The sequence below is a fragment of the Mercenaria mercenaria genome, unplaced genomic scaffold (assembly GCF_021730395.1).
Source record: "Mercenaria mercenaria strain notata unplaced genomic scaffold, MADL_Memer_1 contig_5013, whole genome shotgun sequence".
Lineage (NCBI taxonomy): Eukaryota > Metazoa > Mollusca > Bivalvia > Venerida > Veneridae > Mercenaria > Mercenaria mercenaria.
The window spans coordinates 35,119-61,319 of NW_026463292.1; the positions used below are offsets into that span (position 1 = coordinate 35,119).

The window sequence follows — 26,201 nt, forward strand, 5'->3', positions numbered from 1 at the left end:
CAGGTAGATTTGCAAGATGTTGTAAGTTAGGCTCTGATTGGCTAGCGAAAGGGTCGTCAGAACGAGGCAATGAATAGGTCGTTCTCAGATCCTATGCGTAGCGTAATAGGAGATGTACTTTAGTCAGATTGGACCGTAGTCATATCAAAAAGATAAACTGTATGCAGCGTACCTTCATTTCAGTGTAATGAGATTCAGTCATTATATAGCATATATATGATAAAACAGATTTCAACTGAGTTCAATATTTGCATACCATACTAAAGAAAAATATTCATATATAATAAATCAGTTAAATAATTTATAACAAATATATCAAAGCAAACAAGTACTCATTTTAATATGCAATCTGAATAAGTCACAAAAGCAAGAAACCTTTTCATATACAGACGACAATTGTAACAAGGAAAATCTTTTAAAAAGCACTTCTTTACATAAAAGACTCTTATCACACCCTTATTCATGTGATACGCAGACCGTATTCAGCTCTTTCTTTAATTTGTTATATGTTGGTATTTGAACAGGTTTTTATCATATTTATTAAACTTACTTATCATTTTGAGATATATCAATATTCTTGCTAAATATACTGAGCCAAAGTTAGCTTTAAAACTGTGAACAGCGTCGTTTAGGATAAACGCTTTGTCTACATTTCACTCAGCGTAGCACAATCAACAGAGTGAAAGAAATTGACACTCTCGTCCAATCAGGCAGAGTGTTGCATAAATCTTCCATTTTGATAACTTATCTATGATGCGTTATCAAGTAGTTTGATTTGCAAACTGAAGTCACGTGTCACAGGTAACGAAAACGAATTTAGACGGCGTCGGCGAAAAAAATTAGCTAATGAAAGTTCTGCAAAAATGTCGTAGGGCCTAATGACAATTTTTAAATCTTAATTCAAAACAGACGTTAAGATATCGTGTTGTTTCCACTTACATTTCAATTTATTACGATTATGTCATGCTAAAATCTCGTATATGTGCGATAATTTAAGTACAGGCCTAACCGATAATGCTATTTTACTTAAAGCATGTGTTGTCATGAAAAAAGGATTGCTTTGTATATCCTAAAAGTTAAGAAACGAGATTTTTGACGCCGGCCGACGATTTGTGTATTCAGTATTTATTTTAGAATTTTATAAAAAAAAAGATTAAATGACAAAGTTATCAAGCCAAACTTCATGATAAAAATATCAAGTAACTGATATCCGCTATTAAATTCGGAACTATAAATACCAGTGTTTCTTCCACTATGTCAATTGGTTTATCCCGGAAATCGGGAATCTTGTCCGTAATCTGTTCATGAGAATGTTCAAAGCGCTATCATCTAAGATATGTCTTTTTATTAATATGCAGGTAGATCTAGGCAAGTTATATTTAAGTATTTTTAAGAAATAAAAACAATTCATAACGCAAATGCTGGCGATCCAGATACGCACGAGGGGAAATTAAGCTGGGCATGAGAAAGGGTAAGATATTCTACCTTTTTCTGCTTTACGGGTAACATTAATCTTAAAATCGACCCAAATTTTGGGATGCTCTTAAAACATTTTGATCTACTAACGATTAATACTCAAACATCAAAAATATGTTTAAATTACTCTGTAACACTGGAAGTGAAACATGCCAATTGTTCCCCGTATCATCTTTTATTGATAACATTTATTTGAATTCATACAACAACAGTGAGACTTTTTTAGCAATACAGAGTGAACTCGGCCCGAGTTTTATTTTCTAATACATTTAAACGTCGATAATTTTGAGTTGTCCCCTAAAAAATGTATTACAGGGCGCCGCCATATTGTTTATATACAAGAAGCGACGCGACGTCATTTAGCATTACGGTCTATGGAGAAAAATACAAAATTGAACATATCAACTTCAAATTTTTTTTTTTTGAAAAATGAAAAAAGTGCCTAGAGATATGGATCTGTGCTATATAAAAACATATTTTAGGGCATCATAACGCATATCATAATTTTAAAAATGATGTTAACCAGATAGGTGGGACAGACTTTAGTTTTCATTTTACTTTTTTGTGTGGTTACAGAAAAGCTTAGGACTGAAAATAAGTGTTATTGATGAAAAATACACGAAGTTACGCTTCAGAAAATAAAACTAAAATTAAACTATTAATTGTCTTGCCTGCATGAAACGTCATGACGTCATTTTGTTTACGGACGTTAATTTCCCGCGCTAACGACAGGGCCATTATCGATAATGACCCTAAGGGCCAATAATGTTAATATGATAATACATGAAGCAATGCGATAATAGATTTTTTTTACAAAATTGTAACTATTCATTGGTACTCGTGTGATAAACTGACTGGTATTTTTCGCCAGGTCATGAATTACGTTAATTAAGGATGTTCGAGGGGTGTACAATAAATACCCGGAAAATATGCTCATTTCTTTATTTCTGGTCCCATTAAATGCCAAAATTGAAAACTATGACGGATATGAACCTATTAATGTCTTGTCTCCTTGGCAACGTCTCTACCTCCAAAGCGCCCAACGTCATTAGGACACTGTCATATGACATGCAATTAATCAATACAGCTCATGATTACCATTGGTTCAATGTTTATCGCCATTAAATGCATTTTCATACCTTCCTACGAATACACAAATACTGTTCATATGATATTCCTGTCGTATTAAAGAATTAGTACACTGAACTGTGATGCCGTATCAAGGAACACGTAACTGAACTTTATTTTTCATGTCTGTACCACGAGTCGTCAGCAATGTTCTCCTGACCACTTATAAGCGTCCTGTCCATCTAATAAAGTTTTGTTTTCTTCAGGGCATTGTCTGTTGCAACAGAAAACTTCCTTTTCTTCTCTTTCTTAATCTTCGATTCAAAACACAATATGTAATCTCTCATGTCTCCTTTCATCACTAAGTTTCAAGCGGTGACCAACACAGTATGCCTGCCAAACATTTCAATGATGTCAAATTTATAACTTGACTTTAATGGCGTAATGCTTACACTTCACATCAAGAAAAGGTAGCTTGAAACTTAGATAAAATGAAGTAATGATTTGACACATGGAATTAGAAAAAGAGACAAAATTGGGTCGGATGACGTCACATGACATTGCCATGGAGACTGCCATTTACTTGTAATTTATTAAGTATAATCTTGACATATTAACTAAGTATTTTCTAGTCTACAGTAAGTAGCAGTTTCGTTTATTTTTGATGATTTATATAGAGAATATTAGGTTACTGTCTGATAAATTTAAATCTATTAGGCGAGTCGAAAAAGATATATTAGGCGAGGCTCGCTGCCGAGCCTTATATTTTTTTCGTAGCCTAATAAGTTACTTTTTTCAGACAGTAATCTAATATTCTATTTATCGTACCTGCCCAGAAAAATGGGGGAAAAGTCGTTGGAAAGAGGAACAGCGTGCAGATGTGATGTCTTTTCCAATACAATGATAATGGTTTCAGTGAAAATTAAAAAAAAAGTATTTTCAAAATTTCCGGCTGAAGTGCTGTAAAAGTGAAAAATAGCAATGACTTTTTTGTTTCTAGATAAAATCCTATTATTTGACCACTCATTTTCTAAGTTCAAACATTTCGAATAAAATGCTGACAGTTTCAATGCAAAAATTTTGATAAAATATGTGATTTCAAAAGTTCCCACAAAAGTGATACCTTGACACTTACTAAATAAAGCAAAGTTTATTAGGCAGGCCGATTTTGTGCTATATCTTGTATGAGGGTAGGATAAATAAAAATTGAGAGCATTTTACCAGGTATTTATTGAATATTGATAAAACTATCCTCGATCTTCATACAAGAACTCATACCTTGGTAATAGTCCACCCTCATCAGGACTCTGACCTGCGACCTTCGGGTGAAGCGCTCTGCCTGTACATCAATACGCTCCTGTCCTCATGACACATTTTTTCTCACGAGGACGATCATAAACTTGCTGCTTTTAACTGGATTTTAACTAATAGAGCAAATACATAGATCCTCTACTTCTGTTTAAGAATTTAGCAAAGTTATAAAATCAAACTGTAAAACATATTATACTTTATTTTTATGCTAACTGATGAAATACTGTGTTTTATCAGTGAGATATAATCCATGTCACTCATTGCATATCACTCACTGTAAATGCCGATCTACTTGTATATTGTGTACAAATTTTAAATTATTTGCTTAAAACAGGATGAAATTTGTAGTCGCACTTTGTTCTTTATAGTATATTTCCCGATTCAAATTATTTTACTTAATGAGAATTTTATAACGTTATACAGCAAAAAATAAAAAAGAAATAAAATGGAACTTTATGTTGTGTGCGTCTTTCTAACGTCACAACACGTCTGACGTCATGTCTGTTTACGCGCGTCTTTTCCCGCGCTGAGACTAAAATTTGTTGCAAAATGCACATCTCAACGTAATTAAGCCTAAAATAAAAAGAAAATTTGTTTGTTTTTCGTGAATATGGAATGTATCTCACCGCGAAGTGAGAAAACTTTCACATTTTCAACGGTATAGGCGCTCGTGAAAATATTTGAAATTTTCTCGCTTCTCGGTGAGATATATTCCATATTCAGTCAAAACAAACAAATATCCTCTATATATTGTACCAGATTCATTTAGCGCACTTTTCATGACAAATACGTTCAATGTCGCTTTACGTAAAAGGGCAATCACTCAGAGTGCTAAATGCATCATTTACCAGAACAGGCACAGAGCGAAGAGGGACAGAGCGAGAGAAAGCCCTCAGAACAGAGAGAGAAAAATCCTTGAGATACGGATATATATATATTAACATTAACATAGTCTAACATAGCCTAGCTTTGTGCAAATCAACAGTCACGTTCAGTAATGTGTCTGGTGCCTAGCACCGGTAGCCGTTTTTTTCTGGGAAGAACAAGTAATTGCCTCTTAATTAGTTAGCCTGAAGAGTATCTCAGAAAATTCAAGTGTCTGGACCGGGATTCAAAACCCGGATCTCTATATTGACAGCCAAGCGTGTTACCGATAAAACACCATGCCCTTAATTTGCGGTTTGTGGTCGATTTTATCGTGAATGAGAATCGAGTGAAAACAATTGCAGCACACATGGACTTACTTTTTTTTCAGATACTTATTTTCTCGTATGTGAAGGAGATTATAGTTTTGACTGTTGTGGTTTGATATCCGAGTGGCGTTATAGATCGTTCGCTGCCGGAAATGTTCAGTTACAGGTATGGCGACCTACTATCTCCGGATCCTATCGACTTATCAGCTCGACTGCACATACTGCCACATCAGGTAAAAATCGTGATATGGATTTAGACGGTTGAAATCGTATTATCTGACATCTAGCTTGAAATCGGAAAATAAGTATATACAATTTACATTTATCGCTCGTTTATAATTTAGCGAGCCCTATTAGCATAATAATAGATAGTTTTGAATTACAAATCCATGCGTTTTACAAACCGAAATATACTGTATGACAAATCTAAAGGCAATATTTGTACGAAGTGTATTTTTTAAAATATTTTTTCAGAAACAAATATATCACGGGAACATGAGTAATAAATGATAACCATATGTAATTGTCGTTATTAATCAAAATGAGCCGCACCATGAGAAAACCAACTTAGTGCATTTGCGACCAGAATGGATCCAGAACAGTCAGATTCCATACTTATCGCTTCCAAACCCTACTGCAATTAGAGAAACCGTAAGCGAACAGTATGAATCCTGACCAGACTGCGTGGATGCGAAGGCTGGTCTGGATCCGCACTGGTTGCAAATGCACTATGTTGGTTTTTCACATGATGCGGCTCAAATATTGATCGTGTCGAAACGAAACACAAGATCAGCATGATACTCAAAAGACAAAAGACACAGCATATGGTACAAATTTTATACTGTGAAGTATATACTATTGTAAACAGTTCACATACTTTAAGATCAACATCATCGTGGCAAAGAAAAGACATACATGCCAATTGTTAGTTACAGAGAGAGTTAGTTCACAATAAAGTATATCGGATCAAAGGCAAATAACATAAATGATACTTAATACTCAAAAGTAGAATGACACATACGCTTTAATACCACCACTGTTTTTATATATAGGATTTCATTAGTCAAAATTATATCAAATTTACCCAAATTTATCGCTAAACCATGACTGTGTCGTTAATGATAATTCTTAACTTCGTAATAATATGTATATTTTCATTACAGTTCAGTTTATTTTATCCTTCGCCAGTAAGTCTTTGAACACAAAAGTGAAAAAAACTTACTTAATTTTGTGTTTCACAATTTGTTTTTGTTCTAGATATTTCCCTTCCTGTGCCCTTATTGATTTTCTTGCTGGAAAGATGAATTTTAAGGGTGTTTACAACTGTCTACATGTCTTTTGATCATGAGCTTTTGACTTTACTTTATAGAAGATGAAGATGTGGAATTTACTCCTGCGATTAGGTATCTTGTGAAGCCAAACGATTGTATAGGATGGTGAGTTGATTCATTCCTTCGACTTTTACTTGATGACTCCGTAAGATTGACAAAGTGGTATGTCGGTTCGTTCCTTCGGCTTAAACCTGACGCCGCCGGGAGATTTCATCAACTTATGTCTAGTGACACCGGAAGATAAGTTTATTCTTGCCTACCTAGCGGGGAAAGTATACATTTGTCTGAGCACTCGCCGGGGATAGATATTCCTTCTCCCCTAGGGAAAACCTTGTCTAAATTAGCGCGCACTAAGGTGACGTCACATTGTACTGGCACTATTGTGACGTCATAAACTATAAAGATAATGTCAGGAAATACCCAAATCTATTTGTCTCCACGATCGATTTTGAACGTGATAGGCGAGAAAAATGATCTAACATGTCTGCCTGTTAAGACAGCTGTTTTTCCCAACCCTCGGGACAGTTTGGATAAAAAACCTCGCTAACGCTCGGTTTTCCATTCCACACTGTCCCTCGGGTAGGGAAAATCCCGTCTTACACAGGCAGGCATGTAAGATCCTTATATACAACAGCTATAAACTTCATTTTAAGTTTATAACACATATCGTTTACTTTATCAATGAAAATGCAAGTTAGTTAGATATTTGGATACCGTTGAAAATGCATTCAATGCAACTATCGAACCTAAACACATAAAAGAGGTCATACAACAGCTGTAGCATTAATCCTTAAAATATCACTTGTAGTTTACACGTTTAAGATTAATTATATTTCAATTTACAAGCTTTATTTTAAGGTATATTAAATCCAAATTACATGTCTAAAATCATGAACAATTACTTTATATCGTTTATATGAATATAAGAAGTTTATGTGTATGAGTTACTGCATTTGGTTTGAAATAGAATACACTGTAAACACTGTATAAATGTATACTAGCTACCACTGAAATACTGGCTGTTTTTAGCCGGAGCTTTAGCAACTGGCATTAGCTCTCAATCAACTACCAAGTTTCAATTTCGTGTCGTTTGAGTTTCTATGTGACCGCATTACACAAATATTCTAGACGTATCCTTGGTATTGTGTTAGTGTGTGAGCAACTAAGGACTACCGTTTTAAACAACAAAAGCAAGCAGCAACGGATTCTAGAATAATTATGAACTTTATATTCACATTCGAAATATTCGGAATCGCTCCGCTCACTCTATCTTTTGTATCAGTTTTTCTACATGAATCCATTCTCGCGCATAGCTAAAATTCTACTCGTAACGCAACACGTATGAATGAAATTCCGTAAGCTTTGATTGGTTAACAACATGGAGAGACGGCGTTTTGATTTGTAACAGCATAAGTGGTGCCAAATTCTAGGAAAGTCGAACCCTAGACCTACCCCTGAAAAATCAATCAATAAGCACTGGATATCAGTTCTTTCAGGGCTTTGAATTAACAATCAGCTGATACTACATATATATTTAGTAAAGTAAAATACATCCGTTAAGGGTTTTAAACATTTGAAGTAAATATCTAAAGATAAATTATTCAACTTTAAGATGAGCATTGGATATCTTTAACAATCATTTGGCAATGGCAACAGGGGATGTATACAATTATGGTATACATGTAGTTCTTTAAGCGTAAAAGGCACACTTTTATTGAACTTTAAACAGTTAGCATTCATTTCAGGTATGCCGCTGGGACTGAAGTAGTTGGTTATAAGGATGGTGGAAATAGAGTCACTGGCCGGTATCAAGCTGCAGCTGGCGTAAATACCGCTACAGATGAAAACTGGTCTGCTGAAACGTCAGCAACCATGGAATGGGGAATAGGCGCTGAAGTTGTAGCATGTAAGTGTGACTGGAATAGATTTGATATAGGTAAAAAGATATGTTTCTACAACACATTGAACTTATAATAGACCTTAAAATGTGACTGTATTGTACAATATGGTTTTTATTTATTCAAACTTTTAAATTCGAAAATAACAAGTAAACCTATTGACATATCAAGTTAAGAAAGAAGAAATTTATAAGGTGAGGCGAAGAAAATACAACTTTTATTTTTTTCGTAGTCAAATATGGCATGTCAAACGTTGCTAAATTATAAATGTAGCACGTTTATTATAAGTCCAAAATCTGTGAAAGAGGCATCCAGTAGAGCAGAAAATAAGTAGAAGGTGAGGAGGGTGTCACAAAATAAAGAGAAAATATTGTAGTAAGTTCTTTATTAATCTGTATAGAGATTGCAAATAGTGTAGAAAAGCAGGCTGTCCAGATGTTAAATTACAAATTAGAACCCATCTACACTTGTAGAGAGTTTATTTCGTTATTTCATGGCTATTTATTTAAATGCTGCTATATTTAATATCCCACACATTTGCTTCCAAAGTTGTTTATTTTAAAATAAATAATGAGATAATTTCAGAGTCTGCAGATGTATGTACTGCTCATGGTTCCTTTTACAATGATATAAACCCTTACAGTTGGTATAAACATTTATCATTCAGCCACGTATCCAACTTTCTCCGGGACAGATGTCGGTTCCATAGACAATGGGGCTGCTGTAAATGATCCCGTGGGAACAGTAACATTTACAGACATCGATAATGCGGACGAGCTTGAACTGGCGGTGTCAGACACATTGTTTGATATAATTGACAACGGCGATGGAACGGGTAAGAATGCAAAACAATTGAAATTTAGCTAACGAACTTAAGTTTTTATCACGGTAAATTATTCATTTTTTTTATAAAATTAAGATAGTTCTTCACGTTTGATAAACCGAAAGTGATGGCGTAACGTCATTTATTCGGAAAACGTGAAATAAAACCTAGGTTCGGAGTACGGAAATGAAAATCATTTTTTTGAATTAATAGCAACCTATAAGTAAATGTATGACAATGGCACTGTTACTGTCTTTCTGAAGTTAAAATATGATATTAAAACATCTGACACATTAAAAATTCAAAATAATGTCTTAAAATTTGCGTGAAAAGTGCGGTCCACTTTAAGCATGCTCAGTTATCTCAAAATTAAGCACACGGACCTATACATTTTATTTTACCACATTATAGACCATATGTTTATTTACAACTGTGGGAAGATTCATTAAATTCTACTTTGTAGAGAAATTTCTATTCGCGAAAATGTTATGAAAGTTATGATTTTCCCATAGACTTCCATTATGAAAAAATACGTGCGGTCTAATTTTTTTAAAATCAGTCTAGCAAAACATCAAGCACACGATCCTATCTTTTTTATTTGCTGATTTTTTAGGTATATTCTGAAGTTTTGAAAAATCAGAGTTGAATCAAATTCTACATTGTAGAAAAGAAATCGATCCAAACGTGCAGAACTACCTTGATAAACCGGACGTGATGGCGTAACGTCATTTATCCAGAAAACGTAGAATAAAGCCTGAGGCGTGCGGAAATGAAAATAATTTTATGAATTAATGACGACCTGTGTGTAAATTTATTACAATGGCACTGTTACTATCTTTCTAAAGTTAAAATATGATATTAAAACATCTCACATGTTAAGAATTCAAAATAATGTCTTAAAATTAGCGTGCGTTTAATCAGATTCTACATTGTAGAAATGATTTCGATCCGAACGTGGAGAACTACCTTAAGTTTAAACTTAGTCAATACGTTTTACGCATGCGTATCTATGTCGCATTAATTTGGGTAAACTAACGCTTAGAACAACGTTCATAGTTCTCGCAATATATCCACTTGGTTTCTCACTTGTATATAAGGTAACTTTTCAGTCTTCTGATATGTTTAATTGTTTTTTTATGATGAATCAAACTAAAATAGACTACCTTTGTATTTGGTCATTGTTAAAATCAGTCATTGAAACAATCTTATTATGAGGATTTAGTTTAAGGCCAAGACGATTTTCTCATTTATTCTACGTATTCATTTTCATAGTTTTAATCATGTAAATGAGAGATCGGTGAAGACTGCGAGTTTTGCGAAACCTTCAACTACACCATGTTCTGGCGTCATGTTCTACGAAGAGAAGATTACGGCCTATTGTTGCTACACTCATGTTATGTGCTCGGTGTTGTTTTCCTAATCTGACACTACGCTACTCTAATGTTTGCAAAACCAAAAGGCTCACTAGTTTCAAATAATTTTCTTTTTTTGCGTTTTTGCAATTTTTATTCTGTTCATCAATTGTTTGCGAGCTGTTATATAAAAAGAACAAATATTGAAAAGTTCTGTTGGCAATGTAACTCTTTCTACTTATTTGAGTAAACTGTAACACCAAATCACCCAAATGACGTATTGCTGAAAATGTACTACGGAAAATGTGATCTATTTGCGTTGTTAAAATCAAAATAATAAACATGTTCCTATGTTTTAAATAGTAAATAAAATATGGGAGGTCCTTCGAATGTATTTGTGATGTAATATATTTAATGTATTATGTATAATGTAATATAATGTATTACGAATCCTAAATTTTTATGTAAAAAGTTGTTTCATATATACTAAAATAAGAATATATTTTCAGTAACACTAATTTGTTCATGTTCTTGTATGTATTTAAGCAACAGTTATTGTAAAGGCTTCGTTGACTGGTGAGAGCGGGCCAAGAACTTTGGCTATTACCGCTACAGATCTCTGTGAGCAAACTGTGACGGGCACTGTTACTGTTACTATTATAAATACAGTAAGTAGAAAAAGTATAAATGCACTCTTTGCTTAACCTTTACCTTGCTAAATTTCTTAAATGGACTGGTCCATCATTCACTTTGGACAGTACCATTTATTATTCGAAGGGGTGTTCACTGAATACTTACTGACAGACAGTGCAGACCATGATCAGCCTGTACAGAAGTACAGCTAATTTTGGACAGCGCTGGTCGCAGAGGCAGAATCATTTACCGCCAGAAGTCTAAAGGTTAACAACCCTTTCATAGAATAAATCTCTGTATGTATTTATACCACTCACTTAATTCATTCAAAGAAATAGAAAAGTATTGAATTATCACCCCGAAACTTTCATAGTTTTAATCTACCTGTCATAGAATAATTAAGAAGCCGATAATAATTATCAAGTTACCAGTCAAACAACTGACCGTTAAAATATAAACTTCTGAAGCGAGTACCAAAAGCAAAAAGAAAGAAAAAGTTAATTGTGCACTTATATGAAACGAATTGACTTCTAAGGAAATACAATGATCATATATTCACCTAACTCCTCGACTATAAAAAACGAGTTTGAGAGAGCAATATTAATATTACTTTGACCAAAATATCCGTCCCTCTGTATCTAAAACAGTTCAAACAATAATTTAGACACAAAAAGAATTACATTGGCACAATTATATATCTCATTGATAAAAGTGTACAGTGAAAAATTAAACATAACTCTTTTTATAATTAGAGAAGTATTCCTTTTTGTACTTTACATTTCGAATTTGTAATATTTAAGATGATAAATGTAAATCTTACTTTGTAGTGAAAGAACAACCTTCAGTGAAAGATTTATTGACTTTAACTAGATATCTATTTTTTAAAGTCTGTTGTTCAAAAAGCCTCCGGCTCATGTACATGTATAACATTCATGTGAAAAAACAAAGTCAAATTGAGCTTCATTCAATAAACTTCAATAAACATACCTCTGAACTGGTATAGTTCAGTTAAAACCTTTGTGATATTGTCATAAGTCTGTTTTCTAGTGAAAAACATCATCATGTCTTCTTTTATTAACAGCCACCAGAACTCAGCGGTCTTGCAAGTTCTACCTCTATACCCGAATGCATCTTTTCGGAAGTTCTCCTTTCAACATTCACATGTAGCGACACTTCTGGAATTGCTGACGTGTCAATATCAGTCTCTCCTGCAAACGACCCACCATTTTTCTTCACAAACCTTACTGGCGCAGCTACCGATGGTTAGTTATTTGTTTATGAATATCTTTGGAAGTCTATATTTTCGTGGGTTTATCTCATTTTTCATTTATGTAGCATGGGCAGTTAATAAAATCAGTGTTCCTGGATTCTGCATCAGTACTTAGCTATTCTCCATAATCAGTTTCTCTACATGAATCAGAGGTCGAGGATGAATGACTTCAGACACAATGTCTTTTATCAAATCGTTAAAATTGTAGCTTTTCCATTTGGTTTGTGCTGAAACTTGTACTTTTACACGTTTAAAATTAGTCTTTAGAACGCTTTGTAAAATCATATATCTTCAGTTCTCTTTTTCAGTTTTACGGCAATACTTACCTGTAACGTCTGTCCCCCTTCTCACTGGCAGGGAGAATAAACATATTCAAAAAGCATATAAATCCTTCTTTGTATAATTTATCTACAGAAGGGTTTTATTCTTTTAACGTGGTCTTTATATTTCATTATACTTTTGGAAGAAAAACGAAATAATAAAACAATGTCTTATGACCCTCTTTCGCTTATATATGCATGTATGTAAATTTCTTATGGTGGAATATAGGAAAGAAATAGCACTTTAATGCACATTGCATAAAAACTACTTTTTTCACTTGATTCGTCCATGTATTAACGGGAGAAAAAGCTTGTGCAAACAAGGCAATTCACGTGCTGTTAATACCTGATTTTTTTTTATTTTTGAAATGCTTTCCAATGGACGTATATGTATTTCTGCGCACATTAACATCTGGTAAATTTATGGTAATGTCATGTTTATAATAATAAGAGATTAAAATATCGGTTAAAACCCTTCATTTAGTCGTCGTGTTATGTTTTTATGCAAGAATAGCGACAATACACGTTTGTTTTGTGTATTAACGCTTGCAGAAGCCCTTGGGATATTTTTGTGAGCGAGACCGAAGGTCGAGGTCACAAACATTCCCGCGGGCGTCTGCAGACTATAAGACACAAAAAAGTGTATTATCCCTACATTCTTTTGTTCATCTGTGGAAAGATTGACTACCTTTGCATACCTATTTAACTTCCAATCTATGAGAAAAAAGTATAAAAAAAAGGCTTAAAAGTGCCCTCAACAGACTTTATGTAACGAAATCCGTACCCTCCTTCTTGTTGTATCATATTATTGACAATTTATTCCCCGGTGTTGAAGCCCCGGGATTAATATAGAATTTGAATTGCTCGTCCGTCACACTTTCTTTTTTACTCAACTTATGCTACATTTTTCATCGAATTTGAAACAAATTTGGTTTGCATAATCAACATGGACCTGACTTGATGTCCGATTATTTTCATTGAGGTATGGTCCTTGTTTTGGACTTCCCATATAACAACATATATATGTGCATTGTATATTATTAACATATGGCGGATATGATGACATCATCGGAATTTTCATATCCAAATATCAATTTCTAAGATATTGCCTGTTGGCCTTTGCCATATTACTCCTACAGCTTCCATTGAATTTAAATGAAAAGTCGTATACTTGTCAGCATAAATGGACATGTCCATATTGTAGGGACTTTTACGTCTGGTTATTATTTTGCTCCTATTTAGGACATATTGCAATTACACATGTAACTAGTTTACTCAACACTTCATACAGAGTCCCATTCAGATGTAACATGGTAATTTCTTGTCAGATTTTGTTTTGCGGTTGACCGCTTTCCGACTAACAAGAATTTTCAGGTGGCATGTTTCATATTTGTAGATGTTTTTGTTGAATTTTGCTTGCTGACTTTAGATAAAACAGTGGCGCATTAAAAAAATATATATTTCATACTTCTTTTTCCATGTACAAATGGTGTCAAACTCTAAAGTAGAGTTTACATATCATTCAAAATCTCGTCCAGATTTAATAACCTGTGCAGACAAGCCAGAGAGAAAATTCATGAAGAATAATTTTTCTGACATGTTCGCACAATGTCCCGTGAATTCTTGTATTTTCCAAAGAATATGGTCGATACACAAGTATTGAAGTCCCAATTTTTAACATCGAACTCTAGCTAGTGAAAACAGCTATACATTTACATTGGTAGCAGACAAGCTTGATGCACGAGCATTTTCTTGTGAATTCTATACATAAGAAAAAGTGGAAAACAACACGACATAAAATGAAAATGTTGCAGGTTTGGTTTGACGGAGGCTGTTCATAACCGGTGATGGAAAATCAAGCTGCCGTCCACGCCCTCTTTCACTGGGTTGAGCAGAACTCAACATTTACACATGTTACAGGTACCGAAATAAAATGAAGAGGCACCCGCAGGTGTGTTTATACAGCGGTGTAATGGACCCTTTAATGATTCACATAGTGCAATTCCATGAATAGCGGCTATGGTCTAGAGTTAAAACAATGGTTTTCTAAAAAGAGAAAACAATGGGCAGAACTTAATAAAATGGAATTTAGAGAGGGGAAATTACTAAGGTTATGGTTCCTTCATATCACAGAAAATGCTCAAAGACAAAACTGAAAAACCGGCAAATAGCCTAGGGGTGATTAAACGATATCTAAAGCTATTAAAGCCGGAGTATTTGAACCACTAAAGCTGAAATGATCGAGCTCAAAAAGCAAACAGTACACTAACACAACATAAATGTCGTGCTGAACTATCTGAAGAATTTGGGGTATCACACTTAAATATTTCAAATTAATGAAATTTCCATTGCAGAATACGGGATATATGTACGGTCGCAGGTAAATGAATCACTGGGACAATTCAATTACTATAGTCAGCGAGATTATATAATAACAGTTGTATGTGATGATAGACTGGACAGTGTCAGTGAAGACATAACAGTTAATCTCATACCGAACGCGCCACCAGTAATCAATAATTTACCAGGTAAAGTATAATTGATTGCATCCAGATAAGTAAACCGGTATCTCCTCGGAGATTTGCCGCTGGCAGTTATACCTGTTTGTTACACTTGTACTTTTTATCATTCCAGCATTCATTTCTTTGTATACAATGTCCTTGTAGGCGAGTATACTTTATGTCTCCAAAATTTAGTAGAGGAGACATATTGATTTAGTACCGTACGTCTGTCTGTAAGTCTGTCTGTAAGTCTGTCTGTCCGTATGTCTATCACAAAGTTTGACCATGAAATTGCTCCGACACCACTGGATGGATTTACACCAATTTTGACAAGAATGAGTATGCTTTGAGGATTTTCAACGTTCATCAAACTTTAGGATGTTTTGGTCACTTCTCTTATATTATTTGTCGGATATCCACAGAACCTTTAGGAACTGATCAGTGCCAAGCCTCATTCTTCATATTGTTCCAGTTCAGTGATTTTCAATTTTTCAGTAGAGTTATATACTTTGATGTCTTTTGTTATACTTTTGTCCGGGCAACTGCTCCGATAGCACAAAGAGGAATTCCACCAAACCACTGGCAAGACAGGTTGTATATATGATTGAAATGTTAAAGTTCAGTTAATTGTTAATTTTCTCCAGAGTAACGGCCCTTAATCTGTGCCATTTTACAATTCCTGCGTGGTTATTGGTGGGAGACGTACGTTTTTCTTGAAAACTTTTATCGAATGTCGTACAGCGATTTAGGTTACATTTAGGTATATTGTGTGAGTTGTTTGTAATGACAGATTCTTTGGAAATAGAGGATGATCGCGGATATGGAAAGCAGTGTCAGCCTGTATTGTAATGTTTTAGATATTGACATTAAATATTGAATATACATTATGTAATTAACAGAAATTGATATTTTAATGTATGTGTAGCTACAAACCTTCCAATTTATGTATGACTTGAATTGCGGACTAACGCTTTTGAAAACGTTACAAATATATGTATTCTACTATCTACAATAGTGACTTTTGAAATATTGTCTGAATATTTAGAATGATTTTATTATTTTACACTAATTGCAATAGATAATTTATGAAATCATTTTATAAATACCTGAACTATTGACGTAGATCTGGAGGCGTGCTGCTTTAAATTCACTTGGTTGATTCTAAGTTCTTAGTAACCTTGGCAATGACAGCGTTGTCCAGAGATGCAATATAAACATATTGCGAATTATTCAACTACGGATTCAAAACAATAACATTCTTGGTAAACTGAATATACAACTTCAAGTTCTTTTTCCGTGTACAACACTTTACATCATATCAAATTGCAGTGAGTTTTGTCGACCTCTTATAATGTATAACCACTTGTTATTAGGGACAGGGACATTAATTACTGTAGATACGTCTACCCCGCCCGGCACCATAGTTTTTACAGTTGATTATACCGATCCCGAGGACAATACGGTCACCGTCACCTTTAATTCTGATCCTTCAGATTGTCCATTTGAAGTATTAGACTGTAAGTAAGACTGATTTTTTGCTATTTTGCAGTTTATTTGTTTTACACAACGACATGATAAATATAATATAAATAGAAACAAAGAGTCATATCTTGATACTTATTTTCTTGAGGTATATTAAATAGGTGTACCAACTCTGAACTTAAGTAAAATAATTATAAAGTTTCTCAGATATGTAAATTTAATGTGTAAAATAAAGCATGTTTTTCGCTTTTTACATTATTTCTTATCACTCACGTGACTGAGGGGGATAATAGCTAGTTATGACAGGTGATATATGCATGTCATATTTTGTTCATATTAACAAACTGCTTAATACAGAAACTGTAAAAGAAGCGTGGAAATTAATTTCAAAGTCATTGCTTTGTACTAAACTTGTCATAGGATTGGCCTTATTGATGCATGTCTGTGGTTGCCATTACAGCATAATAACGCATAAACTTTGTTGAACCAACAACACGTGTCAAACATTCTATATTGCTCAGATATTTTTAAGTTTGATTATGAGTTTCAAATGTTGCTGGACTCAGTTCTTTTTCATCAAAATGTCACATTCGTATTTTAGCGCAAAACAAATAAATCATGCTATCCAGGAAATATAATTTTGACCCATCGTACCAGTGTGTACATTATACTTATAAATGGCATTTCTTTGCAAACCATATATAACCTTGTTTTCTCTCTAAAATTCCAATATAACATATTTGTTTACCTTTCAGCGGGAGATGTAACTGTACTTGATACAATAACTACGTTCAGCGCCTCTACATGTGACATTCTTGTGGGCGTGGCCGACAAAAGGAACCCTGGCATAAGCAGGACCTTGAGTATCGTGTTGACCACCACCACAACAGTGGCAACTACAACTACAACTACAGCTGCTTATTCTGATAGGTATAATTTTTCATTACGATACTTTTAATTCCGATAGAAATGATTTTTTATGATAATTTTTTGTTTCATTCCGTAAGGAATAATTTTTCTGCGACACTTTTTATTTCGACAGGTATGATTTCTATTACTATATTTTTTATTCCTCTTAGAATATCTTTTATTACCATACTTTTTATTCTGTTTAAATAGAAAAAAAATTCTTACTACGATCCTTCTTTTTATTCTGGCATGTTCAATTTTTATTACATTACAATACCTTTTATTCTGTTCCGACAATGAACAATCTATATTACAAGACTTTTTATTTCTATATGTATAATTTTGATAAGTAATACAATATTTTTTATTCCGATATGTATAATTTTTATCACGATACTTTTTATTCCGACTGGTTTATTATTAACCGGTATATTTTGAGATAGGCAACTGCTTTTTTCACTTAAAAAATATCTTCCTGTATGATATAAAGATATGTGTGTTATAATAATTGGCAACAAACGCTATCGTTCGCGTTATTTAAACACGCCATTTTTTGTATATTTTTGGTCACAAGACTTCTTCGTTTTCTGAACAGCATGTGAACAAGAAGATTGCAAAAGTAAACACTGAATTTGCATGTTTAGTTCTGTAAAGAGAATAATACAAATGTAAACCAATTGCATCGAAGACCCAAATTGAACAACAAAATTCATGTCTAAAAAAGCTAATGCACGTACATCTACGCTTTGCTTGTGTATATATAGGCTGAAATAGGAATTGTTACATTATTATTTCAGTAGAATTTTGAACTTTTGGTCAAATAAACTTTCATTTCTCAGCAATGTTACTACAACTACTGAGCGCAAAAAACATTAAGATATGGATGCTAATGCAACACTCATTTCCGATACGAGGCAAAATATGTTTTTTTCTAAACAAACCTTTGTTCAATGTGATGATATATTTATTTATATTCATAACAAAGTTATGAGCGTTTCAAAATATAATAACCAGCTGTCAAGGACGTCAGTCATAAGTTTTCGAAAGAACCGTCATTAAAATTGGAGTGGGCACAAAGTCACGTGATCAAATCTGTTGTTTTAAAGAAAAAACGAAAAACTATAAATGAAGGAGAATCCTGAAAATTTAAGACTAACGCGCTTTTGTGGAAACTGTCTTAGGTACAAGGACGATTTTTATATGAACTTCTAGGGGTTTTCTATAGCCGTATACAAAGTACATTGGAAATTTCAACACATTTGGTTTTGTTATAGCTGAGTTACAAGCATTTTAACACACTTATGTACACTAATGTTTTTATCGTAAGCATAGTGTTCCATGTAAGAAGACAATTGGCAATTACGTCCTACATAAAGATGCGTTATTCTGCGATTATACAAGCCAATCAGATTCTGCAAGAATTTAAAGCTGCGCCATAAAACACCAGTATCCTCTTTTAACATTGCTGTTGTAACAGACATTGTAGCAAAAGACTCGAGATTTACAATTTCTCAATTACCTGCATTTTACCGGGAAGAGTTTATAAAACATTTTAAATTACCTGAGGTGTGTGCAAGTTGGGTATTCCGTCTTTTGACCAAAAAGCAAAATGATACAATGATGAAAAAAAAAATCTAAAAATGCAGATGCAAGGATGTTTTATGAACTTCTCACACGAAGACATCGGTATATTATTTCGAACCTCAAAGACGGACAAATAACAAACAGTGGCTTAGGAAGGGGTTTAAACGACCAGTGATCGCAAAAAGAAAGTTGCAAACGGGTTCCGTAAACAATTTCTTCAGTTCTAATGCCCTGTTGTGCACATACTCATTACACCCAGTAGATCTATTTCTGGCAAGTTACATTTTAAAGTGACAAAGTTCTACAATCCGGTATGCAACATTACGTTTTATGTTGACTACAAAATAGTTTACGGAACATCTGCCTTACTCTTAACAATGAATATGCCCGCAAAAGGAATATTGTACAGCAGCTTTTACAAGACTGGCAGACCAAACAAGCAATTGTCACATTCTTCATATTCGCCAAATTTGTGATGTTCTTCTCTTTCCTTAACTGACAAATTGCTGAACCGTAGTAGCACAGTTTCTGTGTAACATTCCAAGGGCAGGCTACTCCGTGACTTCAGATCATGAATAGTCCGTTGCAGTTAAGGGTGAATATTATAAAGGACTGGTGTAAGCCATAAGCTTAATTATAGTTTTATTTGTATATTTCATATGGACAGTGTAAACATTTTCTGTATTCATATTACGCTCGTTATATGTAGGTTCAGAAGACTTTAAGGACAACACTCGTTTATGTATAATACGTAGATTTTGAGGTAAATGTATATGCTACTTTTCCGGCAGGTAACACACGATGACGTCTTTGGCCGTGAAACATTAAACGCGTCAAAAATTGACCCTCATGGACCGCTAGTACATCATTGGTAAAATAAAATTCTTATTCTAACATGACTCGATTTGATTTCCAGTTAAACAAAGAAGGAAATCAAGCTCTGTATATTCTGCGATAAACAACGGTTTACGCGCGGACCGGTAAGAGAGCATTATGACGTCAATTATGACGTCAAATTGCCGGCATGACGTCCGATACATTATTACTCGGGTAAATAAAGTCCAGCATAATATTTATCATAATATGTCAATGAGCATGTCAGAATGAAAACAATCAAGCCCTTCTTGTGATTTATCGTCTAATTTACCACGGTTCATCGTTCAGATGCTTCAGTATTTAACCACTCGGGCTAACGCCCTCGTGGTTCAATTCCTACGCATCTATCCTCTGAACCATGATAAATTAGATGGTAAACCACTCGAAGGCCTTGATTATTTGTTAATTCTAATATGACTAACAATGCTTTAATCATCACAACGATATTATGTTGACGTCACGTCAACGTGTTATTTAGCGCCATGTACGCATCAAGAAATAGCGCTTTCAAATTTTATGAAATATTTTACTTTATAACATGTTTTAAACGAAATGTCACATAGCGCAAATGGGTTGATTAATTTCCAAACTGAGTTTACTGAGTAAGTTATTCGCTTTGCTGAATAATTCGCAATAATTTCCGCCCGAACTGAACTCTGCCGCAAGACGTATTACCACTTCCGGCCCTGGCGTGTATAAACAAAGACCTACTATTGGCCCCATGCTTGCGCGAAGAAATAGTTCCATCATATTTGATATAAATTTTACAATAAAGAACATATTAGAATCGAAATAATTTATAGCAAAACAGTGCTTTATCACTATTTATAAACACGGGCGGTTATATGTCGTCCAAAATAATTTCACTCGGGCTGCGCCCTCGTGAAATTATTACGCCCGACGTATACCCGCCCATCGTGTATACATAGTGATAAAGCACTGTTTTACTATAAATTATTTCTTAAATATAATTTGTCAGATGAAACTGTGGTTAGAAAACTACAAGAAAAACTTAATATGCGAAAAGTTGCTACGAGACGGATTGCGAGGCTCATTGTTGCTAAACAAAGGAGAAATCGAGCACTGGTAGTTTTGGATCCCAAAATAAGCATTTCCAAACTAACGTTGTGTCTTTGGACGACCTAATTTACGGTGTATTCAGTAGCGAGTAGAAAACGTCATCTTAAATCCCAAATTGTGTAATATGATAAATAATCTTTGTAAAAATGATAAATAAATAAATAAATAAATAAATAAATAAGTGTCGTTTAACATAATAATTTTGTGACGTTGCCTCTGTGTTACCAGGTAAAAACTAATTTTATTTTCTTGAAGTAAAGCATGTATGAACGCGTATGCAAATTACATGATCTAATATTGTGTCTTTGGACGAACTAATTTGCGGTTTATTCAGTAGCTTGTAGAATGAATCATCTGAAATTCTCAGTTCGTGTAACATAATAAATAATCTTTGTAACAAATAATAAAAAAGGGGAAAAAATCGTACAACAAAAATTGACGTTGCATCTGTGTTACCAGGTAAAAACTAATTCTATTTTCTTGTACTGAAGCATGTATGAACTTTCAATTGCCTATGCGTATGCATATTACGTGGTCTTTTGTCGTCATATGCGTAACGTAAACCATTTTTGATTACCAGAAATTTTGCATGTACAATGTAGCTCTTGATCACGTGCACACCGTTAAGATATTACTAAATGGTTAAGCGTAATACAGTACCTAATGCTGTTTATTGCTTCAAATAGTATTACATGTGCAGATCAGCTCACACGGAAATCCTACTCGATTCTTGGAGGATGACCAAAACGAGTACCAAGAATCCGACTCGAAGTTTTCTCGTGTCAGCCATTTTCCGTCAAGGTATTTCTGACTCAGAGGATTTATTCGAAGTCACTTGGTCACTTGGAGGTGGAGATGAAACCCAACTTCCGATTCGAGACGAATGAATAATTACCTTTAAAATTGTATTGGGTCTTCGAGTAAATTCAAGGATAAATTGTATAATGATAATTATATCTTATATAATGATACGAGAATCTTTTTAGTGAATACCAATAGAGCTAGTACCATTTATTTTAAATGAAAATGTCTGATTTTCCTATGCACTTTTAACATTTTAAGAATTTATGAGTAGATGTGGCAGTATTTTCTTTCTCCTACCATATAAATCATATAAAAAAAAACAGCAGCAAAAATCACCGGTTATCCCTTCATATACCTGTTAAAACATGTAATCTTTTTCATAAAATCTCCAAAAGAATGATTACATATTTCTGTTAAAGATGCTCTTGAAAAATGTTAGATATTTTTTAAGTTTAAAACTTGTTAACCTGAACCCTGCTTTTTTCCCTTGATTTATTTATAATAAACAACAAAATCATACACTGAAACATCGGATTCAGATATTGTGCTTCGTTTGCAAATAATGTAAGCAAGTATTTATACGCAATTAATTAGATCTATTCATTGCTTCATGTTTTCAAAATGAATCGTTTGGCTATATTGTTTTAGCAAGAACTCTACATGTTTATTCAATTTGATAACTACCGTTTTTTACCCCCACCCCCACCCCGTTATAATGCAGTTATATAACTAGGTCATAAAAGTGTAAAATGTAACAGACCACTGGCCCATAGATTTGTTGTCTTACGTTATATAAAAACGAAATTACTTAAATCTGTTTTATTATGATGTTGACAAATGAATGAGATTAATTATATGTATGAAAACGTTTTGATTGTCTTCTGGATTGCATTTACAACCGTATCGTCACGTCAACGTTGGTAATTGTGTGTGTACATGTAGTTCAAAGTGTTGATTAATATAATATGCGTAAGCATGTATAAATTTATATATATATATATTTATATATTTTGATTTATATAAATGTCATCTCAACAAATAATGCAGTTTCTCTGTATTAAGTACATTTTCTTTAACATACTGTATTAATATTATCATTTTATTAATGTCTATCGTATTCACATTCCGATTCACAATGTTGTATGTGTTATTACTACCCTTAAGTTCAAATGTTTGCCAGCGTTAAACTGAAACGTTCATCTACATGTACAAGAAGATTGTTGACTATCAGTGTTGAAATCAATTTCAGAATCGCTACTCCTTAACGGCCACTATTTTAAAATGTATCTAGTTTTATGTTATTCTTAATTTAGTCAGTTTTACATAAATTTATTTCTAAATTTTATTCGCACAGTCAAAAGCTATTTTAGTATCATATTTAACGAATCGCTATTCCTTAACGGCTATCATTTGAAAGCGTACACGTAATAAATCGCTATTCTTTAACGATGGTTGTTTTAAAGTTTAATATCTGTTTTATATAATTCTTTATCTATTTTTCCATTACATTTATTTCTAAATAAATTTCGCATAGTCAAAACTTATTCAAATATCATACTTAAAAATTTAAAGAGTAAGAACGAGGTGGTTATAAAAAAAATCCATCCATGTCAGGAAATATTGCCTCTAAGTTTCGCGAAATCATCTTGCGGCACACAAATTGACCAGTTAACTGTTGATTACACACTCGGATACGCGCCATAAAGGCCATAAAATACCGGTACATTTTATAGTGTTACCTGTATAAATTTTAACTTGGAGTTCCGTCAAATAATTCTCGAAGTTACACGGCGAAATTCCGCTTAAGAAATAAAAGATAAAAGGTACGGGTAGATTTTCCGGAAGCACAGACAATAGGTTAATGCTGTACTCGGAGGAATTCCTCGCTATGAAATAATATTCTTTCGAGGAACAAACGGAAAGTGGGTTTTCCGCGTGAACTGATCTGTACTTATAAAAAACGTAAAAGAACGACTCTTTTTCTTTATTCATTTCATTGATATTGATCACAAGGTTTTAATACAAATACGGGCCAAAGTTTGCTCAAAATTGATTCAGTTTTTATAAAGTAAATTTAAGGACAATCCATATCTTTGTGTAATAATGTCTGCCGAATCCCTACTCAGTATGGGTTGATGATGATCGATCCGTATTACTTCAAATCAATACAAAAACATGACGTAAACGATATTTTGGAGAAAACACTGTTGTTAATTATTTCTTAACGGTTTGTTTTCAGTATGATATAGAATCGAACTGATATTAAGCATTTAATGCATTTTTGATTAATTCATTAGATACGTACCGGTTGATACTGACCAGCATGGTTGATGATTCTTAAACATAAACAATCGCAAAAATTACATATAAATTAATATGATAACGGTAACCGACGAGAAATGTAATAGTCTTGGAGTTCGCATGTCGTGTTAGAATGAGAGTAAACGCAGGGACGATGCGAACAAGTACTTTAGCGGATGTATACGACAGTGTGTTAATATTAAAAACTGCTAGTAAGTGTCAAACCATACTGTGTATAGCATATTTCTGTGCTTCAAAAAGAAACTTTATATATCCGATGTACATTTGTGCAAGAATACATTTAACAGATTCAGTAAAAGTAAAAGTAGCTCTTGTGCAAGAAAAGAACAAATTCAAATGTTGCTTTTTCACGTATTCAAAACATTTCAACGAAGTAATTTCACAGACCATCACATGATTCATTTGTTTTTCTTTTAAATGTTGCTTTTCAGATACAAAACATTTTTTGATGACACACGGAATATTATTTGGTTTGTACTATTAATGGTACTTCTCGCAATTACGGCTGTGGTGACGTTATTCGTTTGTTGTAACTACGTTTGTATGCCATCCTGCTGCAAATGCCCATGTGTAGGTGGAAAGAGAAGGTATGTCATACCTGTGAAATTGTATGTTTGCTACTTATCTGAGCCTAATTAAGGTTTTCCAACCATTACAACATGGCATCAAGCGCGAAATCGACATGTCTGCTAAAATATTCTAAAAATTGTATATCAAAAAGAAAAATAATCGCAGATGTTATCGCAATATTATCTCAGGAGATTTGGATATTTTTTGATGATGAGGCACATGTCTATAGGGTGTCGCATAGGTACTTTTACTAAGCATATGTGAGTTGAAAAATGATGCTTTCTTCTTTTAAGGCTTTTTTTGCTAGTTTTGAATTTTAAATATTACGAAAACAATAGAAATGTTAATATAAATTTGTTAAATTGTATCCGTAAAATTAAAGTTATGGCTGGAGACCTCGTCATATTGAAAGGGAATACACGCCACCTCCAAGGAAGCCTAAGCCTAAGAGACTAAATAATCCACAGCTGCTCTCCGGTAAGTTTACCCCACAAGACGGTTCTCTTTTCTAATGTTAAAAGGAAGTCCGATACCAAGGATATTCGTTAGATTTTTTTTATAGATTCGGACGCGTGTTTTGTTATATAACTAAATTAAAGGCGATATGAGTGAATGAATTTGTTCTTATAAATGATATCGCTTAAATGTAATGTATTGAGACGTAAATCTAAAACATAAAAACATGCCTTTCCTTATAACAGTATTTCTCTAAATATTAGAAAGCATATACTTTTCAGTACTGTTTTTTAAAACGTTGTGTTCGAATCATTGACATTACCAAGCGTATGACTTTCTAATTAATTGTTCTAACTTTAAAGTATGATTTTTCACCTAAAAATAATTAAAACTTTTCCTTTATTTTATTTTGACAGTTCGTCAGCCCCCGCCGCCAGGTTTGTACTTTCTTGGTTTCATTAATGTTTTAAATGTGTTTTTGTTGATTTGCAAAGGCATTGCGTACGCGAATACCTTAAAGTATAAAAATAAATTAATTACGTGTTATAAGGTCGATTAATCGATTTCAGTAAATGAGTATTAGATTGATAAGTTCCTTAAAATGAACATGCATTTATTGCAGCAGTCATTGCCAGCATTTAGACCAGTTTTATCCAAATTCTATGAGAACACAAATTTCACAAATAAACACAAATTAGTATTCATTGGTGAAGAACACAAGGTTCAAATGATCGTGTTTGAAAAGCGAATCTTATATCATAATTTTTCTTATGACACAAACATTTATAGAAATAAAAAAGACCTAATCTGATTTTTCTTTCTTCGACGAAAGAGAGATGAATAACAGTTTCTTGTTTGGGTCAGCAAATATTACTCCTAATGTTACTTTAACTGTAACCTTTTTAGACGTACATACTTTTTGTGAAAAGAAAACAAGCGGCT

The 26,201-nt window shown here is 33.5% G+C and overlaps 1 protein-coding gene across 1 annotated transcript in view; it reads left to right on the forward strand.

Annotated features, from left to right (window-relative positions):
- The window catches only part of LOC123564729 (uncharacterized), a 42,486-nt gene that overhangs the window by 12,816 nt on the left and 3,469 nt on the right, over window positions 1-26,201 (forward strand). Inside the window, exons 3-14 of the mRNA XM_045358494.2 lie at window positions 5,111-5,281; window positions 6,418-6,484; window positions 8,125-8,285; window positions 8,945-9,112; window positions 10,999-11,120; window positions 12,167-12,347; window positions 15,030-15,203; window positions 16,550-16,693; window positions 17,414-17,588; window positions 24,665-24,820; window positions 25,186-25,280; window positions 25,676-25,696. Coding sequence (XP_045214429.2) covers window positions 5,111-5,281; window positions 6,418-6,484; window positions 8,125-8,285; window positions 8,945-9,112; window positions 10,999-11,120; window positions 12,167-12,347; window positions 15,030-15,203; window positions 16,550-16,693; window positions 17,414-17,588; window positions 24,665-24,820; window positions 25,186-25,280; window positions 25,676-25,696 — 1,635 coding nt within the window. The remainder of the gene's footprint in view (window positions 1-5,110; window positions 5,282-6,417; window positions 6,485-8,124; window positions 8,286-8,944; window positions 9,113-10,998; window positions 11,121-12,166; window positions 12,348-15,029; window positions 15,204-16,549; window positions 16,694-17,413; window positions 17,589-24,664; window positions 24,821-25,185; window positions 25,281-25,675; window positions 25,697-26,201) is intronic.